At 48.0% G+C, this 23,543-nt stretch overlaps 1 protein-coding gene across 1 annotated transcript in view; it reads right to left on the bottom strand.

Annotated features, from left to right (window-relative positions):
- DAP (death associated protein) overlaps window positions 1-10,967 on the bottom strand; it is a 39,240-nt gene extending 28,273 nt beyond the window's left edge. The window contains exons 1-2 of the mRNA XM_056862807.1: window positions 10,913-10,967; window positions 5,587-5,686 (exon numbers count right to left, since the gene is read on the bottom strand). Of these exons, the coding sequence (XP_056718785.1) occupies window positions 5,587-5,686; window positions 10,913-10,967 (155 nt within the window). The remainder of the gene's footprint in view (window positions 1-5,586; window positions 5,687-10,912) is intronic.
- Window positions 10,968-23,543: the final 12,576 nt, after the last annotated feature.

The raw sequence follows: 23,543 nt of genomic DNA, 5'->3' as shown, positions 1-23,543 counted from the left end.
AAAACTGAAAAAGGGAAAACTGTTCTATTTGATACGCTGGAAGCACCTGGGCTCTGCCCAGGATGAGTGGGTAGCTGCTCCCCATGTGGCGGCTCCCCGTCTGGTTCGAGAATTTCATTCTGCCTATCCCGACAAGCCTCGTCTGCCCGGACTCGGGGAAGGGGGGCCTTAAGGGGGGCAGAATGTGAGGGTCTGTATGCCTTGTCTTGTATGCTTGTATGCTCCCCCCCCCCCGGACTCTTAAAAGCAGTTCAGGTCTCTTGATCTTCCTTGTTTCAGGCTCAGCGTGTTACGGGCCCCAGTTGGAATGTCTCTCCCTCTTCCCACACCCCTCCCTTGCTGCTCCTACTGACTCCCTTTCACCACTGTGGCCTTGGTGGTTGATAGTACTAACAAGCTCTGAGTTGTCGAAGGCTTTCACGGTCAGAGTTCATTGGTTCTTGTAGGTTATTCGGGTTGTGTAACCGTGGTCTTGGAATTTTCTTTCCTGACGTTTCGCCAGCAACTGTGGCAGGCATCTTCAGAGTAGTAACACTGAAGGACACTGTCCTTCAGTGTTACTACTCTGAAGATGCCTGCCACAGTTGCTGGCGAAACGTCAGGAAAGAAAATTCCAAGACCACGGTTACACAACCCGAATAACCTACAAGAACCAAAGCTCTGAGTTCTTTTGATGTTTAGTACCATGCACTATTATCTCGTAGGTTCCCATAATACACGTTTGACATCTGCTTCCCTGTAGGGGTTATAATTCTGTCTTTGAGAATCTGAATTCACTTGCAACTTTTCCAGTGTAAGACTTGTACTACCTGAAGCTTTCAATAAAGATCCTTGTTTCTGCATGACAGCCTGAGCAAGTGATTTTATGGAATTTGCACAGGGAGGTCAGGGACTCTCACAGTTGGAAGGGGCCACCAGGGTCATCTAGTCCAACCCCCTGCACAATGCAAGAAATTAACAACTACCTCCCCCCACCATGCAGGATCCCAGATTTGGGAGTGGACCCTGTGGAGAGCAGGGTTTGAGGTGGGAAGGACCTCGGCAGGTGTCAGCCATGGCATCCATTTGGGCCCCGGATAAGCATATGTTTAGTATCAAAGCCACTTCCTTTCCCGTGGGAAGTTGAGGAATCGGTGTGAAGACCGGAGGCAGCGATCTCCACTTCAAAGTAATCCTTCCAATGGTAAAACTGCTATCTGCTCTCGAGGTGACAAATACTCTTCCTTTGATGTAACTTACCCTTTCATGTCCTTCCAATGATGTAACCAAATGTATTGAATTTTCCCTATAAAGACATCCTGTATTCCCCATACCTGCATTCTGACCTTAAATTCGTTAGACCTACTGACCCGTTAGCTTTTCTTAATAAATCTTTAAACTCTCTGCTACGTCTGGAGTAAAGTTTATTGCTGAAACGCGATGGGGTACTGAAGCCTGAGTGTAGGCCAGAATCCCCCAAGCCTTCTTTTTTATTTTTGTGTTTAGTAAATAGTTAGTATTAGTATGTCTACGCGATCCACGCACTTGCTCCTCACGGGGGAGGAAATCCTGATTAATTTTGGTCAGGAGGCGGCAACCCCCGAGCAGCGCCCATCCGGGCTTACCGGGATGCCAATGTGGACCTCCTTGCCCACGCAAGCAGAGCAGCAACGGAGAGTTGGGGCCAACGAACGGCGTCGTCGGACCCTGGCATCGGATTCTACCGGGGGTCACTAACCGCCCTGTACGGTGAAGAGGGGGAACGAAACCGAGGGGCCATGCCTACAGAACGGTTGGAGGAGCCCTCGCTCACCGGCTCCCCCGTCACCCCAGTTGTCGTCGCCTCGGAGGAAGTTGCCCTGCTTCGCGGCCAGAACCAGATGTTGGTTCTACAGAATCGGGACCTGCAGACACGAATGGACGCACTGCAGAGGGACTTGAATACTGTTCTGGGGGAAGTGAGGGAGCTCAGACAGACCCCGCAGCAACCCCCAGCGGGCTCTCCGGCTGCCGCGGAAACTCCCATCAGGAGGGGGGGGGCTTCAGTTGTGCAGTTGTGCATTTGCCTGGTCCCGAGTCCGATGCAAAAGGAGAAATTCCACCCCTCCTGCTCCTTATGAATACGGTAGCTACCGGTACTTGCCTCTGTCCCTTTCCATGGTTTGCAAACTCCCAGGCGTCAAGTGTTGCTTTGCATGCTTTGCATGGTTGCAAACGTATAGCTTTGGTTTGCATGGTTGCAAATGTGTTGCTTTGCATGGAGCCTTTTATTTAGCTGCCTTTAGGCCAAGTTATCAAAGTTAGTTCACATGCAGGGTAATCTGTTTTTGTCTCTTGAGTGAGCTCTGCATTTGAAATTCATTGGGATCCATGTGTTGGGGTTAATGATATTTGTCTTCTGCACCAGTTGGATTAATTTATTTTCTTAGTCTGTGGCAGAAAGGAAGGCAGAGGCTTGGATCATTTCCTTCCTTTCAGCTTACAGAAGGCACTTCCACCAGGCAAAGTTAGGCAGTTTCCCCTCACACTGCATGCCCCTTTCCATGGTTAGCAAACTCCCAGGCATCAGGTGTTGCTTTGCATGCTTTGCATGGTTGGCAACCCTAATAAATAGGCATAACTAATCAGGAGCCTTGTACTTTAAAGATTAACAAGTTTTTAGCCAAGCATGGGCTTTTGTGAATTACATGCGCTTTAGAGTGGCCGCCTGGTTGTGAAAATAATGGCGGTGGTTCCGCGGTGATAACTCTGTCAGTTCCCCCCGCATCGCGTTCGCCGAGCTTTGGCTGCCTGGCTCAGTCCCTATGAGGAGGCGGCGGCGGCAGCAACAGCTGGGCGGCCATGGGCTCGCTGAGCAGCCGGGTGTGGAAGGGGCAGGGGGGAGCCCTGCGTGGAGGGGAGGAGGCGGCGACGGCAACTGTGGCCATGAGGGGCGAAGGCCACGGCGGGAGCCATTGGAGCGGGGCGGCCATGGCAATGGCACGAGCGATAGCGACGGGGAGGGCGAGCGGGAGGAGCAGCTGTTTAACACCCCTAGGCGGACGCCCTAGTCTGTGGGTCTCTCTCACCCCACACAAACACCAGGGGATAGGGGATAGGGGAAAAGCTTCAGCAAGCAGTCTTTGAATAAATGTAGATTGTTGTACCATACTTAATAAAAATAAGACATCCCCTGAAAATAAGCCATAGTGTGTCTTCTTGAGGAAAAATAAATATAAGACTGTGTCTTATTTTCGGGGAAACACGGTACCCGTAGTGTTACGGAACCACCGGGGAGGGGAACCTGTGGCGGTGGTTGCTATCCTAGACTCCGGGTGTTCCCGGACCTTGATTGATCAGGCTGTGGTAGAACGCCTGAAAGTCGGAACTCAAGAACTGGACCAGCCCTTGCATTTCCATCAAATGGATGGGAGTGATCTTCGGGGGGGGGGGGTCCGGTCCATTTGCGCTCTCGGAAAGTGTTGCTGGGGGTGGGAAACCACTGGGAACAGATCCACTTCACGGTAGTACCTAAGATCTCCTACCCAGTAATTCTCGGCAGCAACTGGCTGGCGGGGCACAACCCGAGCATCGATTGGGAACAGAGGCGGGTTGTGTTTGGGGGCCCCCAGTGCGAGAGACACGGCCGGGACGACATTCCCGGAGGTGAAGGGGGGGATGCCACTGCGATTGAGACCCACGCGCTGCCCTCGGAGTATAGTGACTTTGCAGATGTGTTTGAGGGGACGGACTGTGACCTGTTACCTCCTCACCGCACGACGGACTGTACTATAGAACTACTTAAGGACATTAAGCCTTCCAAAGCCTGAGTTTATCCCATGAGCCCCCAAGAGAAGGCGGTACTGCGGGAATTCCTGGACAAGAACTTGGAGCAGGGTTTCATATGGCCGTCCAAGGCTGCGTTTTCTTCTCCCTGCTTCTTTGTGAAGAAAAAGGGGACCTCTGATCTCAGACTGTGTGTAGACTATAGGGGGCTTAAAGCAATTACCGAGACTAATGCCTACCCCATTCCTGAGTGCTCTCCAGGAGGGCTGTGAGTTCTCGAAACTTGACCTGGCAGAAGCCTACTACTGGGTCCGAATCAAAGAGAGTGGGGAGACAGGGCAGAGGAATCGATCCTGGTCCCCCCTCAGGGGTCACCTGCATCTACCCTGCGCTCCTTAGCAATCCCGGAGGAGCTCCCAGAGGCGTTCAAGCGTAGGTGGGGGGAGGCTCTTCAGCGAAGGGAGAAGTCACTCCCATCCCAGGTACTATTAGGGGAAGGCGCCCACGAGGATAAACACTACGTCCCCACTGAGTTACGGAGGGTGGTGTTGGGATGGAGCCATAGTGCCAAAACGGGGGGACATTTTGGGTTTGTGAAAACCTTGCACCTGGTTAGAAGAATCCACCCTCCAAAGCAGGCATTTTCTCCAGGGGAACTGATCTCTGTTGTCTGGAGATCAGTTGCAATTCTGGGAGATCTCCAGGCCCCGCCTGGAGGCTAGCAACCCTAGCCGAATCTAGTATCATTTCATCAACATTACTATTAAACCCTGATGAGGTTATTATGCCTTTTAGAGACTTACAAACGGACTGCGATTTTCTCCCCCCCAGTCATTGGCAACTAACCCACTGCCTTTGTGGGCAGTCTGGCCCAGATGTACTTGCCAATTGGAACTCCCTTTTCCAACATCCAAAGAATTATCACCAAAAGTGTACAAATCTTTATATGCCTACTTGAAACCTGATCATGAACCTAACTCAACTACAACAGAACTATGAAACTCAGAATCAAAATTCAGAAAACAACACAGAAAGAAACACTGTATAATGTTAAACTTCTCCAGAGTAGGTTTTTTAAAAATATATTATTTGAAATTATTGGACACCCAGTGGAATTCTTACATTGAAGTTATCAAATAAATGCTAGAGGTGTAAGCAGCCAAGAGCTGACAGGTGTTATGTGTATGCCAATTATCATGCTATTTTTATTAGAAATTAATGAACAAATTATTTTTACACAAGAATGTTAAGTGGGTCAATTAATCCATTTACTACAATATAAGGGTACACGCCTTCTTCCTGGAGCCTACTGAAAGGATAAAAGGTCTGGATCTTACATGCCTTGGTCATGTTAAATGAATAACTCTACAAAAGTGGAAAGCACCACATATTTGAAACATGGACAGAAGCAATGGACGGAGGCAGCATACTAGGTGCAGGTGACAGCAGACAGCTGCTGCCTCTAGGACACACAGACAGGGAAAAGGCTTTTGACCTGCTAACATGCAAGATAGGATGCTGGATCTGAAGATGCTTCTTATGCTTTTATAGGGCAATTACAAAGAGTCTAAAAAGTGCAGGCTACCTATATCACTGAAACTGTGCACAATCAGCTCATGAACACTATTCAATTTCCATTTCAATGTATAATTTTTAGCCACTAAAAACCCTAGGATACAGCACACCTACAGTTATTTTAGTGGAAGAGGCCTGTGCAAAATCATAGGTTCCATCATTGCTACAGCTTCATTGCTGCAGTCTACCACATGGACTTTGTAATGTGTGAATCAGCCCTTTGCTGGAACAGAACAAGTGTCTCTCTAATGTACATGGATGCCTCACCTGCTGTTGGTTTCCCATTCCTGATCATCCTTATCTTTCTCCTCTTTGGTGTCCACAGCATGTGGGTGTTTCTGCACAATTCTCATTCCACCAGCTCTGACTGCAATAAAAAGAAGATATGCTAGGTGATGGGGCAAAGCAGATGACCAAAGCAAGTGAGCAAAGTGTGTGTGTGTTTTAATAAAACAAATAAAAATACGCTACAGTCATACAAAAGAACATATCTCTGCACTCTCAGATTTCTCATCCCATGTAAAAACCATCGTTCTGCAAAATGCCCACAGAAATTATGAAAAAACTGTCCTGCACATGGGAAAAGTTAGTACTGTGAATGATCCCTATGAAGCCATCATTAGGACAGAATTACCTTTACATCCCATATCAGCTTTCCTCTGGCATGGAATCTGCGGCAGGAGACAACTGAGTCCTCAGAAGGTCTCCTGCCCCAGAACTAGAACTGCGCCGTTCCTGTAAGGTTGCCATATCCCATGCCTTATACCAGGCATTGGGACCACCTTGCAGGGAGGGAGGGAGAGGAAGAAAGTTAAGAACATCTTTTTGCGAGATGAAATGAGGTATGGGCCCAGAATCTTTTCCTCCTCTGCTTCTGGCATTTGGAGATCAGGCACGAACCAAGCAATGCTGGATCGTTGGTTTGTTGCCTATGGCTGTGATTGAGCCGGGCCAGTAGAACCAAGAGTAGCCCTGAGTACAGGGTTTGGTTTTTGCTTGCTTATTTATTTATTTAGTAAGCTGGTTTCCTTCCCCACTGGGGAGAAAAATGGGGTTAATATAAACCTGTTCATCCAAACTTCTGATTATTCAAAACTAATAGATATTGCCAGCAAGACCATGACTTAATTGTATAACAACTGTCTCTAAAAGTAACACTGTAATTATTTCCATTATGTTCCACAAGAGCAATACCCATCAACCTTTTTAGTTTTGGTGTTGGAGCCGACACCAAGTTTGCTCTGAAGAATTGCCTAACCAAAAGCTTTCCTGCACAGCTATGTTATTATCTTATTTTATTCCTGCACAGTTCCCAATAACCGAATCTTAACTTTCAGCTCTACTCAGTTTCACTCGTACTGAATCATATTGCTACGAGTTTAACAGATAAGAACAGTGGCATGCCAGTTTAGGAAAAATCAAATTCTTAAAGTTATTTGCTGGGAAAGTGCTTCCTCATAAAACAAATCAAGACATTTAAAAATCAGTGTCACAAACATGGTTTTGCAGCCCTAGAGGTGAAGGGTTGAAGAGATGGCAAGGCACCACGCACCACAGTAAAATACATTTAATGACACAACAATCTTCTGGATTTGAAACAGCCACAACTTTATTGGTACAGCAGCTGACAGAACCTCGACACAGCGTGGTGACAGATCCCCGCATCGACAGACCTGCCTGCTGACCGATGTACTCCACCCTGCCCCAACTTGCCTGCTGGGTAGGGGTGATACCATGGGATGGTAGGTTGCAGGATTCCACCTGAGCATCAGCCACTGCGTGGTTACCCCTATCGCTTGAAAGTGAGGGCACCTTGACAGCCCCCGAGCTGGGCCTGTCCCCTGAAAGCCCTTAAGGGGGTCCCTGAAGATGGGGGAAACAGGTACCCAGGCCACTTCCCCCACAAAATGTATCCGGCTCCATGCTGATATTGCCCAATGCAGCTGTGACAAAAAGAGAATTTTTTTAAAGCCATAAATGCGCAGATAAACCCAGCGCAACAAAAACCCCAAAACGTTCTGCAGCAAAAGGTGGGATGGGTGGGAAAAGCCACGATGCTGCCTGAGGTGCGGCAGTGCACCAAGCATTGATATCCGGGTCCTGCAAGGCGGAGGGCCAACCACCTCCAGTAAGGTCCACCAGTCAGGACCACACTCCCAGCCAGGCCAGGACAAACCTGACTGGCCAGGAGGAGAAGGCTGGAAGGTCGCAGAAGGCCAGGGGAGGCAGGGACGTCTGTGCATGAGTGAAGTCCTCCCTGGCCACTTTCCAGCAGCGCTGCTGGGCCTACCAAGCCAGCGTCGCCTCCCTCATTGCCCCTGCTGGACACAAAAATGGGCCCCAAGTGAGTCCAGGGTCCGCTGGTTTTCCACTGAGCCTGAAAACTGTATTTTTGCTGGTGGTAATGTCACCTGGGTTGTAAAGGAAAATCTCCCAATATTAACATCTCCAGAGATCTCCCAGGGATTGAATGGGACTACTTAAAATGGGAGTAGACATAAATTTGCAATGTGCACACCTGAAAAGCACTTTGTGTATCACAATGGACAATCCCCCTATTGGAAATATGCAGAATTTCTCACAACACAGATCCTTGAGCTCTTGTAACAAGTCTATAAAACATTCATCATTCTATATAGAATACTACATTCTACACATAACAAGCCCCTTTTTTTCATCACAAAAAGATCCAGCAGCACCAACTGCCTGTTACAAACAATTCCCTTCAGAGCAATGGCAACAACGGGGGGGGGGGGGGTGGGTGGCATGAGGGGACAAATGTTTTGCAGATGAGCTGGAGAAGTGCTTATTTTGCCTTAATGCCCTAGGGAAGGCATGAGAAGGTCCATGTGCAAACAACCTTGGAAGGGACAGGAAGATCCATGGATGGAGATGAATGAATATTGATCCTTCTGGCAAAACAGCTTTAGCTGTGTTCAGCCCCCAAGATCAACACAAGTCAGGTCCAGCCCCCACTAGTGCTGGGCTTCATGCTGAGGTCAGGAACGGGAGGGTTAGAAGTGGCCTCTTGTACAAGTCCTCATGAGGGAAGAAGAGTTTGGGCATTTCTTTGGATAATGCTGGGTGGGGATTCAGTGGCTCTGTCGTCTGGCTGCTGTAACAGAGTGTGCAAACACCTCAACCTGCCAGGAAGACAGGGAAGGGGCCACGACTAAGTGGTAACAGCACCTGCTTGGCATGCCAAGGTTCAATCCCCAGCATCTTTCATTAAAAGGACCAGGCAGAAGAAGACGAAGAAGAAGAAGAGTTGGTTTTGGTATGCCAACTTTCTCTACTACTTAAGGAAGACTCAGACAGGCTTACAATCACCTTCCCTCCACCCCCCACAACAGACACCCTGTGAGGTGGGTGAGGCTGAGAGTGTGTGACTGGCCCAAGGTCACCCAACTGGCTTCGTGTGGAGGAGTGGGGAAACAAATCCAGTTCACCAGATTAGCCTCCGCCACTCATGTGGAGGAGTGAGGAATCAAACCTGGTTCACCAGATCAGAATCCACTGCTCCAAACCACTGCTCTTAACCACTGCACCACACTGGCTCTACCTGAGACCCTGGGAAGCTGCTGCCAGTCTGAGTAGACAAGACTGACCTTGATGGACCGAGGGTCTGCTTCAACACAAGGCAGCCCTGTGGCAGGCACAGACTGCACTCACCATCGACACCACGGTGCAGATCTGAGCTGAGAGGCCTACAGGGCACTCCCAGCCCCCACCAGGGGCCATGCGGCTCAGCTTCCTCCTTGCTGCCAGTAGCCACTCAGGGCCGACGCCCATCCTGAACTCTTCTGACATATTAAAGGATCAGCCTCGGAAGAGAGCCTGATTGATCATGGTTTGCTTTCTTACTGCAGTGGCAGCTTGCTGCATTTGACTCTCCTTCTTCTTCCCAGAGTAGTGTCACAACAATGCTTCAATGTCTGAAGAACCTCTAAGAAATGACCCCAACTGGCAGCTTGCTCTCACCACAAGTCTGGAGGTGAAGAATTATCCCTCTACAAAGCACTATCATTTATGCAGCAGCAGCCTGTGTAGAATTTAAGGAGGGATACAGGGAGGGACCTTGTCTCAGTGTCAGCGCATCTGCTTGGCATCCAGACAGTGTGCTCAGAAATCGCCGCAGAACCCAAAAACAAGAAGTAAAAAAGTACCTGTTACTCAATAACAGATTGAGAAAAGATGGAGGAGTCAGAAATAAGAGCTGGCCACTGATCAATAGCTTCCAGGAAGAGGAAGGGAAACCAAACGCAGAGAAATTCAACAACACAGTTCTGGCTTTCACCAACCAATTGAAGAGAGCTCCATATTCACTGGCTAAGAGCACAAGGAGCCCCGTGGCGCAGTGTTAAGCTGCAGTACTGCAGTCAAAAGCTCTGCTCAGGACCTGAGTTCAATCCCAACAGAAGTCGGTTTCAGGGCGCCGGCTCAAGGTTGACTCAGCCTTCCATCCTTCCGAGGTCGGTAAAATGAGTACCCAGCTTGCTGGGGGTAAAGGGGAGATGACTGGGGAAGGCACTGGCAAACCACCCCGCAAACAAAGTCTGCCTAGTAAATGTCGGGATGTGACGTCACCCCATGGGTCAGGAATGACCCGGTAAAGGACCTTTAACTTTAAGAGCACAACACAATATTACAGACCTTACTTGGACTTTCTGAACAGCTGCTGGAGTTTGAGAGAAAGGAAATCACTACATCAACACGCGGCCACTATGCAGTTTGTCACCTTTAGTGGCATGATGCAATCCACTATACTCCCGCAGCTCAGACTTTATTTTACTGTTGAAAATTTCTACTACTGAAAAAACAAAACAAAAAATCAACACTCAAAAACTTAAACATGTTCTAATAGCAAAACTTCAAAATTTAATTCCAACTGTTAAGACTTATGTTTATTTTTGATGTTTTATGGCTGCTCTGGAGTTTTAATTGTAAAACCTGAATCACAAGCCACTCTGTGCTGCTTAGAGCCTCGGGGTGCGCCCCCCCCCCGCCCCCGCCCCCCTTCAAGGCGCAGCCAACACCGCCCAGCCCACCGGGTTCCGCTGGCGCCCTCGCGGGCCGCGGCCGCTCTGCCTCCAGGCCCCAGGGGCGGGAAAACCGGCCCCGCTGCCCCCCCCCCTCCGGCCCGTTTCGCCGCCGAGCGCGACCCGGGAGCCAGGCAGACCGGCGGACCCCCCCCCCCCCAACGGAGACGCCGCGCTGAGCAAACAACACGCTCGGGGGGAGAGGGGAGGGGAGAGAGAAGCCCGGGGGGAGACGGGGGCCCTCCCTCCCTCCCTCCCCCCCCCGCCTGCGCGGGCCGGACGGCAGAGGCCTCCCAGGGGGGTGGGGCAGCTTTCCCCTCAGTCAGGCCTCTCTGCCTGCGCCCGCCTCGCCTCAGAGATCTGCTTTCCGGCAGGCAGGCAGGCCGGCAGGCAGGCGCCCCCCCCCCGGGCCTCGCAAGGCCCCCCACCCCCGCGGCCCGGCGGAGGCGGACCAAGGGCCGGCGAGAGGGAGACGTCGCTCGAGGGAGCGCGCCCCCCCCGCCCCCCCCGCCCGAGCCGCCTTTCGACAGAGGAGGGGGGCCGGGGGGGTTTACCGGCGGGGAGGTGTCCGGCGCGGGTCTCCGTCTTCCCGCTGGGCGGCGAGGCCATGTCGCCCGAGAGCAGCCGCGACCCCCAAGGCCAGGCGCGGGAGGCAAGAAGGCGGCCGAGGGAAGCCCCGCCCCCTCCGCGCCCCGCCCCCTTGCCAACGTGGCTCCTGGCGGCGGCAGGCGGGGGGCGGGGCTTCTTGCGCCTGCCCGCCCCCCCCGCGCCGACGTCTGGGCCGTGGGCAGGGGAGGAGCCCCTCCCTCCCCCCTCCCCCTCCCTCCCCGTCAAAGCCACTAGGCCGCGGCGAGGGGAGGGGAGCTCGAGCGGCGCCCCCGCGGCAGCCGAGACGGAGACCGGGGGGGAGGGGAGGGCTGCCCGGGTCCCCTCGCCGGCGGGGGGGAGTCCGGCGGGCCTGAGCCGGGCGTTCGGGCGGGCGGCGGTTTCCAAGGAAACGACGGGCCTCCATCAGCGGTGGGGCCTGAGGCCTCCCGCCGCCGCCGGAGGGGCCGAGGGGGCGAAGGGGGCGGGGTTTGTGGAGGGGGGGCTGTTTTTGTCTTGCGACCCTCCGTAGGGCAGAGGGGCCTCCGCTTTAGCCGGGGAGACACAGGGCGAGAGGGGGCAGCTGGGGGCCGCATCCCAGGAGAGGCCTGCGGGAAGAGTCTCCCGTGAGCAGGCAGGTGTGTCATTGAAATGGGGTGGTGGAAGAATAAACATAGTACATAAAAAAAGAAATAGATTTCAGCCAATGATTGTCCACACACACACACACACACGCATGCAAGAGCTAACGAAGAGAAAGTTGGAGAAAGTTTCAGGGATGGGTGATAGTTACGTCTAGGGAAAGCAGCGCTGAAGAGAAAAACAACCAGTGTTTTCAGGAGCAAAGGAAAGAGCTCTCTCTCTCTCTCTCTCTCTCTCACACACACACACACACGCAGGGGTGGCGCGCACACTACGAATGAGCACAGGGCCAATGTTTATACCCCAAAATGGGCCCTGAGGCGCTATGAGGTCAGCTGGTTAATCCCGTTTTATTGGCGTTGCGTCTTTTGGATCTTGAACAGAGCTGGTGTCATAACCGCTGCTGCACCCACAAGCCCAAGAGTCATGGCCGTCATCAGGATGGCTGCTCCCCACAGGCCTTTCCTCTGCTTCTGTGTGACCTGCAAAAGGAGGACCGACATTTACACCCGTCCACCGTTACCCCCCAAAGAGTTTGACCCCACTGCTTAGTTCTGACCAGCAGAAACCACATTTATTCGTTTCATTTTTATCCTGTCTTCCCTTCAAGAAGCTCATGGTGAGGGATGTGATTCCTGCCTCACTTTCTCACTACCACTTCATAAGTTAAATCAGGTTGAGGAAAACTGTCCCCCAAGATCACCCTATCAGCCAGGTAGAGACTTGAACTTGATCTCTAGGACTAAGATTCTCTAGTCTCTACCCTATACCCAGTGTACATGTAGCCCAAATTCACTTTTCTACTCAGCTAAAAAAATCATTGGAGTTGCCAACCTGAAATGTTGCATATCTACAACAAGGTATAATGTTATGCCTACAAAATGCCTCTCTTCCAAGCACTTGGACCTCAGTAATATCATGGTGGGGGCTTGCTGTAGAACACCAAGCCAAGCAGACGATGAGGCACTCCTAGACCAGATTACAAAGTTCTCGAAGAGACGGGACATAGCGGTCATGGGAGTTTTCAGTTACCCAGGTATCTGTTAGAAGTTATACTCTACTAAAAATGAAAGGTAAAATAAATTCCTGGTTTGTCTTGCTGACAACTTCATTTTCCAGAAGTTGGAGAGGGAAAGGGGTCTGCTATCTTGGACCTGATTCTCACCAGTAGAGAAGAACTGGCTGATAAAGTGAAAGTACTGGACACCCTGGGTAGTAGTGGCCTTGTTATTTGGAATTCAAGATCTTGCGGAAGGAAAAAGCTGTATGTAGTCAGATGTATTGATTGGATTTTATAAAAAACAATTTTAGCAAAGTTGTGCTGGGTACAATCCCATCGTCTTAATGACAAGGGAGTTCAAGAGGGGTGGGAGTTTCTTAAAAGCGAGATATTGCAGTCACAATCACAAATGATTCCAATGAGAAGGAAAAATGGGAGGAGCCTAAAGATTCCAGGGTGGCTCCATAAACAACTTTCTAAAGATCTGAGAATTTTAAAAGACTCATTTAGCAAATGAAAGGAGGGTCATATAACCAGGAATGAATATAAACAACTAGCCTTTGTAGGGAGTGTGTTAGACAAGCTAAAGCTCAGTATCAAGAGAAGCTACACAACAAAAAGGGGGGGAGGTTTCTTTGGTTATGTTCAGAGCAAGAAAAAATAATGAAGCGGTAGGCCCATTGCAGGGAAGTACAGCGAAATTTTAACAGGTGTTGGTGAGAGGGCAGAACTGCTCAATTCCTACTTTGCCCCAGTCTTCTCTTGCGAGGGAAACAGTAATCAAGCTGGCAAAAAGAGAACTGATGATGAGGGACGGGAGTTGCAACCTAGGATAGGCACAGGTGGTACATGAACACTTCGTTTCTTTAAATGAAATTAGCAGCCCATTCCTGAGGCTGTGGGCTGAATGGACCCCTATGCCAGCATCCGTGCTACTTGCACTGTCTAAACTGGCATGGATGCAAGCATAGGTGCACTTATGCTGGACCTCATGGACTGTGGTGGCAGCGTGGCCCTCAGATACCAGCTTGGCCTCCTTTTGGTGTCCTCCTAGTACAAGTCCTCGTGCCGGTATCCCCGGAGGCATTCCTGGGGGTGGAGTTGCCGTTAGGCATCTTCCTAACCCCTTTTAGTCTGGGAACCCCACCTTAAGCGACAGTGGTGCTGCACTGGTGTTTTAATTGGTGTTTTCTTAATTTTCATTTAAAAATAGCTGCCCCCTGCATCCCCCCCCCCACTGCACTGGCACCACCGTGGTCATGCCGTCCCTGGCCACTGCAGCTCTCAGGAATGGGCTGGATGTCTTCAGGACCTGATGAATTGCATCCAATGGTGCTAAAGGAACTTGCTGGTATAGTTGCAGAGTCTAAGCAAGCACGGGTTTCTCAAGAACAAGTCATGTCAGACTAACCTTGTTCTCCTTTTTTGAGAGAGTTAGTACCTTGGTGGATCAGGGGAATGCTTTGAACATAGTTAATTTTTATTTCAGTAAGGGTTTTGATAAGATTCCACATGATATTCTGGTTGACAAGTTAGTAAAATGTGGTTTGGATCCTATTACTGTTTGGTGGATCTGTAACTGGTTGACCAATCACACCCAAAGAGTGTGATTGGTCATCCTCTTGGAGAGGAGTGACAAGTGGAGTGCCTCAGGGTTTTGTCCTGGGACCTGTGTTGTTCAACATCTTTATAAATTACTTGGATGAAGAATAGAGGGGATGCTCTATTCCTTTGCAGGTGATACCAAATTGGGAGGGGTAGCAAATATGGCAGAAGACAGAGTCAGGATACAGGATGATCTTGACAGGCTGGAAAACTGGGCTACAATGAACAAAATGCATTTCAACAGAGATAAATGTAAAGTTCTGCACTTGGGTAGGAAAAATCAAATGAATAATTATAGGATGGGGGAGACTTGTCTTGGCAGTAGAACTGAGCTAGACCATACATGAGTCAGCAGTGTGATGTGGTAGCTTAAAAGGCAAGTGTGATTTGGGGCCGTATCAATAGAAGTATAGTGTCCAGATCATGCGAAGTGATAGTATCACTTTACTCTACTCTGGTTAGTCCTCACCTAAAGTATTGTGTTCAGTTTAATAAGGATATTGACGTCTGTAACGTATCTAGAGGACAACGAAGATGGTAAGGCGTCTGGAGACCAAGTTGTATGAGGAAAGGTTGAAGGAGCTGGATATGTTTAGCCTGGAGAGGAGACAACAGAGAGGTGATACGATAACCATCTTCAAGTATTTGAAGGACTATCATTATAGACGATGGAGCAGAGTTGTTTTCTGTTGCCCCAGAAGTTTGGACCAGAACCAACGGGTTAAAATCAAATCCAAATTAAACTGGTTGAAATTGAACCCGAACCGGGTTAGGGTTAGGGGTTAGAGCTAGGGATAGGGTCGGGTCAAGGTTAGGGTTGGGGTTAGGGTCAGGGTAATATTTTTTTTTTAGGAAAATGTTTTTTTATTTATTTATAAAATCTTTCTACATAGTTTCATATCACAAAATCAGTTTAAACATTTAATCGTTTGAAAGAGCAGTTGAAGAAAACCGTTAACCTTTAACCATTAACTGTAAGAAATTTTTAAGCATGCTACATACGTTTATATAAATGTACATTGGTTTACTGTTGACAAATAAGATTACATTACGTGTAAAATGTAAAATTTACATTTTCATACATTTTAATACTTTTTTTATACTTTCTTTCAGGTCACTGGAGGGTTCTCCTCCTGAAACCAGAACCAATGCTTTAACCACTGTGTGGGGTTTTTTTTCTCCCCTCCCAAATTTTTCATCTGTTTTAATCTGTTCCAGATATAAAACACCGTTTTGGAGATTTCCATTGGCTTTCCTGTTGTTCTTTTATTCTATTAAACATCACATAAGAATTAAATAATAAGTTTATAAGTCTTACTACGGACCATGGAACCTTTCTTTTACTTCCTTTTTGTCCTCTAATCTGTAGCTCCACTTCTTCCACCAGTTGTGCCCTTGTCTTTTTGTCATTGCTATTTATTTCCTTATTGTTTTCCTCATTATTTCCCTCAACTGGCCTCCAAATCTCACCTGGGTTTCCGTAGGGTTAGGGTCAGGGTTGGGTTGGGGTTAGGGTTGGGTTTGTCAGCTCTAGCCCCATGATAATTTAATGAATAAATTCCATGAGATGTTTAGTCCAGAAAATCAGGTTTATTCAGAAAAGTCAACAGGTTTCAGAAGCCTAAAAGTCAAATGGACTCTAATGCAGGCGACAGGCAGAAACAGAACATAAGTAGCAAAATGAAGACTGATAACGGGACCATGGTAACCACCACCACCCCGGAGACCAAAGGAGACCAACGGGGCACTCGGTGCTTCTCATGGTGCTTCTCACAGGGAATCAGGCGAGACCTTGAACGAGGAACACAACAGCAGCTGCTCGCAACCACAGCATACCATTCCCAGGACCTGCTCCTGACATTCTGCCCCTCCAAAAGCCCCCCCTCACCCCCCAGTGGCTGGCTTGTGAGGGTAAGCGGCATGTTTGGGGAATAGTTTCAAACGGGATCATGTTGTTTATCTTCAAGGGAGGGAACGCCACATTGCTCTTGAGCTGGAGGCCAATCATGGTGACTAATACAGATTACCGAGTGTTGACCAGGATCATCAACACCAGACTGAAGGCTCACATAGCCAAAGTGCTCAGTCTCAGCCAAACCAGCGCCGGTCCCGACCGAAAGATGACCCACACGGCCTGTGCTTTCTGTCAAGCTTTTGAGATCATTAGGCGGGAGGGAAAACAGCAGTGGCTAGCTCAGCTCGATCAGAGCAAGGCATTCGATTGAGTCTCCTACCCTTTTCTTTGGTTGTTGTTGGAACGGTTGGGCTTTCCTGTACGTTTAAGGGTCTTGTTGAAGGTTTTGTACGAGGGTGCGACTGTGCAGCCCTTTGTTGAAGGGTATCGGGGGCAGAGGTTTTGTTAAGGAGGGGTTTGAGGCAGGGCTGTCCCTTGAGCCTGTTATTGTATGTACTGGTGCTCGAGCCCTTGTATCAGACCATTTGGAGGGACACTGTCATCGGTACCCTGACCTCTAGTAAGATCCCTCGGCTGAGGTTGTTGAGTATGGCCCATGCCGACGATGTCTACATCTGGATGAGGGGAGAGGATGATTAAAGGAGGGTGAAGAGGCACCTAACCCTAACGGTGAGGGGGAGGGGTTTGGGGTGAGGGTGGAGGTGAGGGTAGGGGTTAGGGTTAGATTGAAATAGATTTATTGGTTGTAAACCATACTACAAAGAATAACCACACATGAAGAATAATTACACACTAAGAATAACTACATACTAAGCATCTCTGAGCACAAAAGAACATAAACAGAAATTATTAAATGAAATCAACAAAGAAATATAAATGATTACTAATGATAATGATTATAAATGAGAATAAATGAGTAAATGAGCATAAATGAGTATAAATGAGTATAAATGAAGATAAATGAATAGACTGGAATACAAATGAATAAAAAAGAAATGAATATAACAGAATACAAAGGAATATAAATGAATGACTATAAAGGAATGAGTATAAATGAATATAAATCAGTATAAATCAGTAAAATCAGTAAAAATCAGTATACAAATACTAGAACACCGATAATTATACAGGGGCATACATGAGCACGCATAGCATACACAAGTACAGAAGCATACACAAGTACGCACACCTCCACCAAAAACCATCGCCAGCCATCAAACTCCCCACCCAAATCACACACCAATCATACAGGAAGGAAGAGGGAAGAGGTCAATACCTAGGTCCAGGTCTCAGTCAAAACCCAGCCCAAGGCCAGCCTCCCCACCATCTCTGCCTCACCCTGCCTCACACTTCCTCACTCTTTCCAGCCCTATGGCCTTTATTCAGTCGGTCGGCCCTCCAACCCCTATTGGGAGGAGATGAAACAGTGAGGAACCGCTGTAACCAACCTCTATGACACCACTGTAACAGCCTGTAACAGTCGACTCCCCCCAGGGGATAGGCAGATTCCTCACCCGAAACCACTGTTTAAGTGCTGTGTAACTGCTGCTGCTGCTGCAGTTGCCGTACATGTCCCCAGTGACCTCACTGACCTGTACCGTCCTATATTCCCACCTCTCGCCCTTCCCCCTGGGCAAGTGTGGCACTACTCTACCCACAATCTCAGGAACTGTGATGGCTGCAGCCGCAGTGCCGGCCCCGCCCATGTCGTCCGTGGCCTTAACCATGTCCTCCGCCGCTGCTGCCGTCGTTGTCTTCGCCTGCTGGTGCTGGCAGAGTTGCTGCCACCACACTTGGGCCTGCCGCTCCCACACCTGAAGTCCGTAGTCTTCACCCTCCGCCTCCATCAGCTGCACCGGCTGCACCAGCTCCACCACCGGCATTTTAGTAGTGGCAGTGGCAGTGGTGACAGTGGCGGTCCCCTGCATTGATGGCTCTTCAGGGACCACTTCCACGTCCTGCGACTACTGTACCACATCCTGCGACTGCTGTTCCACCTCTCCTTCCGAAGCCTGCACTCGCCTACACTCCAGCTCAGCCACGATGTCCACCAACTCTACCTGCAAGACCTCCAGCCTTCTCAGCCAGTGCTCCTGCTGTTCCTCATCGGGCCAGTCTTCCACCCCTGCAAAGCCGCTGATGCGCTGCTGGATCACGTCGAGCTCCCACACTGTGGTACTGGAGACCCTGTGCAGCTCCTCGTCCGCCATGCCATGCAAAAGAGCCCTGCTCATCCCGAGTCCTCTGTCAAAGTCCCCGTGCCGCCACTGCTCTCTTGCCAGCCTCCTCCACTTACGCCTCCGCTCTCTGCGGCTCCGCCTCTTGCGGGACTCCAAGGCAGGGATGAGCCCAGGGTCAAGAGCGTCTGGCCCCTTCCCCCCTTCCATTTTTCAGCCTGCCGACCAGGTGTTGCCGCTACAGGTCCATAGCCTCGCTGGCCGCTTGGCAGCCCTGGGTGCTGTCACTGCTGCTGTTGCTGCCACCGCTACTGTCAGAGGTATCCTTTCGATGCCTTTGGTTCTTCACTGAATAATGTCAGAGGTTGCCTTTCGATGCCTTTGGTTCTTCACTGAATGTCTTCTGAGTCCTTGCCTAGCCATGCTTGGGCTGGCCCATACAAGCGGTCAGGCTCCTGACATGAGTTAGGCCAGTTTTCGCATGTTTACTTTGATGTTCATTTGCTTTGAGATTCCCACTCCTTGTTTTGAGATTCCCACTCCTTGTGGGGAAAAAAGGGTAGGGGAAAACAGCAAGGAAATACATATTTTTTTTACCCCCTTAAAAGGTTCAAATTGTCATCATTTGTTAACTTAATATATTTAATCGTCAACTTAACTTTCATAACTCTTACAAGATTTTATTGTTCCTTTTTAGTTTTAATATGTTCATAGAAGGCATGCCATTTATCTTTATTTGATCTTTGAGTATCTGTTTGTAATAGTTCTGTTAAGTGTGCCATTGTTATAAATTCATACGCTTTGTCAATCCAAATTTCAATTTTTGGTATTTTGTCTGTTTTCCATAGTGATGCTAACACTATTCTTGCTGCTGTTATTAGGTATTTTAATATGATCTGTTGATCTTTACTGCATTCATCTGGTATTTTACTCAGGAGGAAAAGTTTGGGATCATATGTGATAGGTTGACCAATTATAGTTTCTACATTCTTATGAATTTTCTTCCAAAAATTTTGGACTGATGTACACGTCCACCAACAGTGATAGAAAGTACCTCTAGCTTTACCACACTTCCAACACAAACCAGATGTCAAGCTGTTCATGTTCTGGATGTCACTCGGCGTAATGTACCATCTGTGCAACATTTTCAGCCAATTTTCTTGAATCCCCTGACAGAGTAAATTTGAGATTTCCACGAAATAGCTGTTCCCATTCGTCCGTTGTTATGATCTCGTTAAGGTTTTCCATCCATTTAATTTGACATGATTTTATTTGTTCGTCTTCCGTATCGTATGTCAACAATAGCCAATAAATTTTACCTAAAAGATGGTCTGTTGGCTTGCTTATCAACTGTTCGAACTCTGTTTTACCTTTTGGAACTCCCTGAGTCCAGCAGTCCTCTTTAAATCTTGAAATTAATTGGTGGTATGTCAGCCAAGGCATCTGCGGATAGTTGATTTGTAACTCTGTTAGTGTCTTGAGAGAGCCATCTGTTTTTACCAAGTCCTGATATTGTATTGTCCCATATGTTTTCTTATCAGTTACTGAACCATAAACATTAAAGGGCGCCATCAATAGTGACCCTTCAAAACTCAATCTCGGTTTCAATTTCCTCCATACTGCCACCATATTTTCTACAGTTGGATGGCCTCCCATTTCTTCTAGACTCTTCTTCCAGTTCTTTCCCCATAATAGATGATGTGCTCCACCTTGCAAACTTGCCAACTCTAGTTTAGTAGTCCTTTTGTTAGTCTGCATTATCCAGTCTTTAATCCATACCAAGGTTGCCGCTTGATGATACATTATTAAGTTTGGAAGAGACATGCCCCCTCTTTTCTTTTCGTCCGTCATAATTTTGAATTTTATTCGGGAACGTTTTTTGTCCCAAACAAATCTGTTAATTTTTCGTTGCCAGGATTTTAAAGCCTTGACTGGAATTTTGATGGGGATCGTTTGAAATAGGAAATTGAGTCTTGGAAGTATATTTATTTTAATTAAAGATATTCTGCCCAGCCAAGAAACCAACTTAGTCCAATTTTGGAGATCACATTCAATCTTACTCCAGACCATTTGATAATTGTAGACATATAGATATATATTTTTTTTTTGAAAGATTATTCCCAAATATTTTATTGGTTTAGTTGATATTGTGAATCCTGAGATAGTTGTTATTTCTATTTCCTCTTCTTTTGTTAGATGTTCTAAAAAGATTTTTGTTTTGATTTTGTTGAGTTTGTAACCCGCCAATCGTCCATAAACCTGAATATCATTCATAAGTTCTTTAATGCTGGTCTCTGGTTGCGTGATTGTTAACATCATCAGCATATGCTCTTATTTTAAATTCTTCTCCTTGTACACTTAGACCAGTTATTTTCTGATTTGCTCTAATTTTATTTGCCAATACTTCTAGTGTTAGATTGAATAACAATGGGGACAAAGGACATCCTTGTCTAGTTCCTTTTTCAATGTTAATATCTTTTGTCAGGGTACCGTTTATTATAAGTTTCGCTTGTTGTTTCGTATATATACTAGATATCCAATGAAATAAATTACCGTCATTGCTTATACTATGAACTACTTGTCTTATAAAATTCCATGAGATGTTATCAAAAGCTTTCTCAGCATCCACGAAAATAAAGGCCATTTTTTCTTTTCTGTACTTTACAAGCTCTCTCGCGTTGATCAGAAACCTAATATTGTCTGCCATATGACGTTTAGGTATGAAGCCTGTCTGATCTGGATTAATCAGTGTTTCTACCTGAGCTAACAGTCTCTGTGTGATTATTGTTGTAAATATTTTGTAATCTGTATTAAGCAAGGATATTGGCCTGTATGAAGAAGGTAATGTTGGATCCGTTCCTCCTTTGGGGATAAGTGTTATATATGCTTCTTTCCAAGAATCTGGCACCTTCTTTTTCTTATATATTTCATTCATTACTTTCACTAACGTTGGGGCCACTTCTTCCATAAACAATTTATAATATATGGCGGTAAAACCATCTGGCCCTGGAGTCTTCCCACTCTTTAATTTCTTGATTGCCTGTTTTACTTCTTCTGTAGTGATTTCTTGATTTAAAAAGGTTATATCTTCCTTTGAAAGATAATTCAGATGATTCTGTTGGATATAATTTTTTATCTCCTCCGTTTGTTCATTTTGTTTTTCCTTCTTGTACAGTTCATCGAAATATTCTAGGAAACACTGTGCTATTTCATCTTCTTTGTGTGTTAGCTGCCCTTTTATTTTTGCTGCGAGTATTGTTCTTTTCTGTTTCTCTGTTTTGATCATAGATGCCAAATACTTGCCCGGCTTATTTGCGTATGCAAAGTGTCTCTGTTTTATAAATTTTAATTTTTTTGCCATCTCATCTGTATAAAGTAAGTCGATTTCATGTCTTATCTTTCTGAGCTCTTTCAAAGCTTTTTTACTATTTGATCGTTGATGAGTTTTTTCTAATTGTGCCAGATTAGTTTGGAGATCTATCAAGCATTTTTCCCTATCTTTATTATTTTTTGAGTTTATTGAAATAAAGATACCTCTCATGTAGGCCTTCAAACAGTCCCAGATTGTTGCTTGACTCATTCCTTGTGTTTCATTTCTCTGCAAGAATTCCTTAAGTTCTTCGTGACTGTATTGAGATCGTTCTCTTTATTAAGTAGAGCATCATTTAGTCTCCATCTGAATATTGTCTTCTTCTGTTTTTGCCATTTTATTACTAATGGATTGTGGTCTGACAAAATCCGAGGTAGTATTTTGATATATTCTAGATTTTTCACCAAAGTAGTCAAAATCCAACACATATCGATTCTTGAAAAGGTCCTATGTCTATCTGAGTAGAATGTGTAGTCCTTGGTATTAGGATTCTTAGTTCTCCAGATATCCTGCAGGTTGAGACGCTGCATATCTAATTTTACATTTTTTGGAAGTTTGCCGCTTTTTTGATTTTTAGATCTATCCAATTTGGCATCCAGAACTCCATTCATGTCCCCGATGACAATGATCTCATATTCCAATTGTTCTACTATTGTTGTAAAGAGCTCTGTGAAATATTTTTCCTTTGATGTCAATGGTGCATATATAGAAGTTAGTATTTTTATTTCTCCTGTTGGAAGTTGTAATTTAAGTGTTAGCTGTCTGCCTTTGGCATCCTGTATAGTTTCCAAAACTTTAATAGTAGGATCTCTAATGTATATTGCTATGCCCCTTTTTTTCCCAACGCTAAAGATGTGTACACTGTGCCATGGCTCTCTTGCAGGGGATTGCTCGCTCCTGGACAAAGGGGGGCAGTGGAGGGAAAGGTGCATGGCCGTGCTGGGCCTGCTGGGCCAGACTGACATGGAGCTGGAGGCGGAGGAGTGGAGTCTGTGGTGCAAGGAGGCACGGGCTAGGCTGCAGGTGCAGCTGGAGAGGAAGAAGGCAGAGCTGGAGGAGAGCAAGCGAGCAGAGTGGACACAGCGCATGCTGGCAGCGGACTCAAAGGGGGACGCCCAGAGGGCATCCACTTGTGCCACCCCACCCCACCCCACTTCGCCAAGACCCTCAGCCAGGCGGGAGTTGGAGTGGCTGTTCTTGGAGCAGAGCCCCCCCCTTCTCTCCTGCAGCAGCAGGGATGGAGACAGAAGAAGAAGGAGAAGCAGCAGCAGCAACAACAACAGCTGGTGGAGGCCCTGGACCCCTATGCCCCCACCTCTTCAGGGCCCCCCACCCCTGCCCCCCACCTTTTCTCCCTCGGAGGCGACAACGATGGGAGATCCAGGGGGAGAGGCAGAAAAGCGGACTGCACAGCAGGAGAAGGGGGAGGAGCAGCAGCAGCAGCAGGCTGCCAAGGGTCAGAAGTGGAAGATGGCTGAGCAGGGGCCACAGAGGGTCTCGTATGATGTGGGGGAAGGGGGGGCGAGCCATCCAGGGCTCCTGGCTCTGGCGGGGCGCCGACTCTTTCTCCAACAGCAGAGCCCTCCCCCCCACCTGATCGAGCCTCAGGTGGTCCAAATGCTGCCATTGGCGCCGTCGCCGACAGAGATGACATTGGCGGTGCCAGTTACCCCAGTGACGGTCCCCACGGTCCTCGAGGCCCTTGAGGACCCCAGGGCCCCTCACAGAGACAGAAACAGAGGCAGAGATGGAGACAGAGACAGGGACCAGTCCCATTGAGACAGGGAAAGAACGGAAGGGCGCCCCCCCACAAGGGAGTGACGGCCAAGCTCTCCTATGCTAAGGTGGTGACGGAAGGGGGGGCATGGCAAAGAGGAGGAGGAGCGGGTGG

This window comes from Euleptes europaea, chromosome 17 (genome assembly GCF_029931775.1).
Source record: "Euleptes europaea isolate rEulEur1 chromosome 17, rEulEur1.hap1, whole genome shotgun sequence".
Taxonomy (NCBI): Eukaryota; Metazoa; Chordata; class Lepidosauria; order Squamata; family Sphaerodactylidae; genus Euleptes; species Euleptes europaea.
This window is presented reverse-complemented; position numbering and strand designations above follow the sequence as displayed.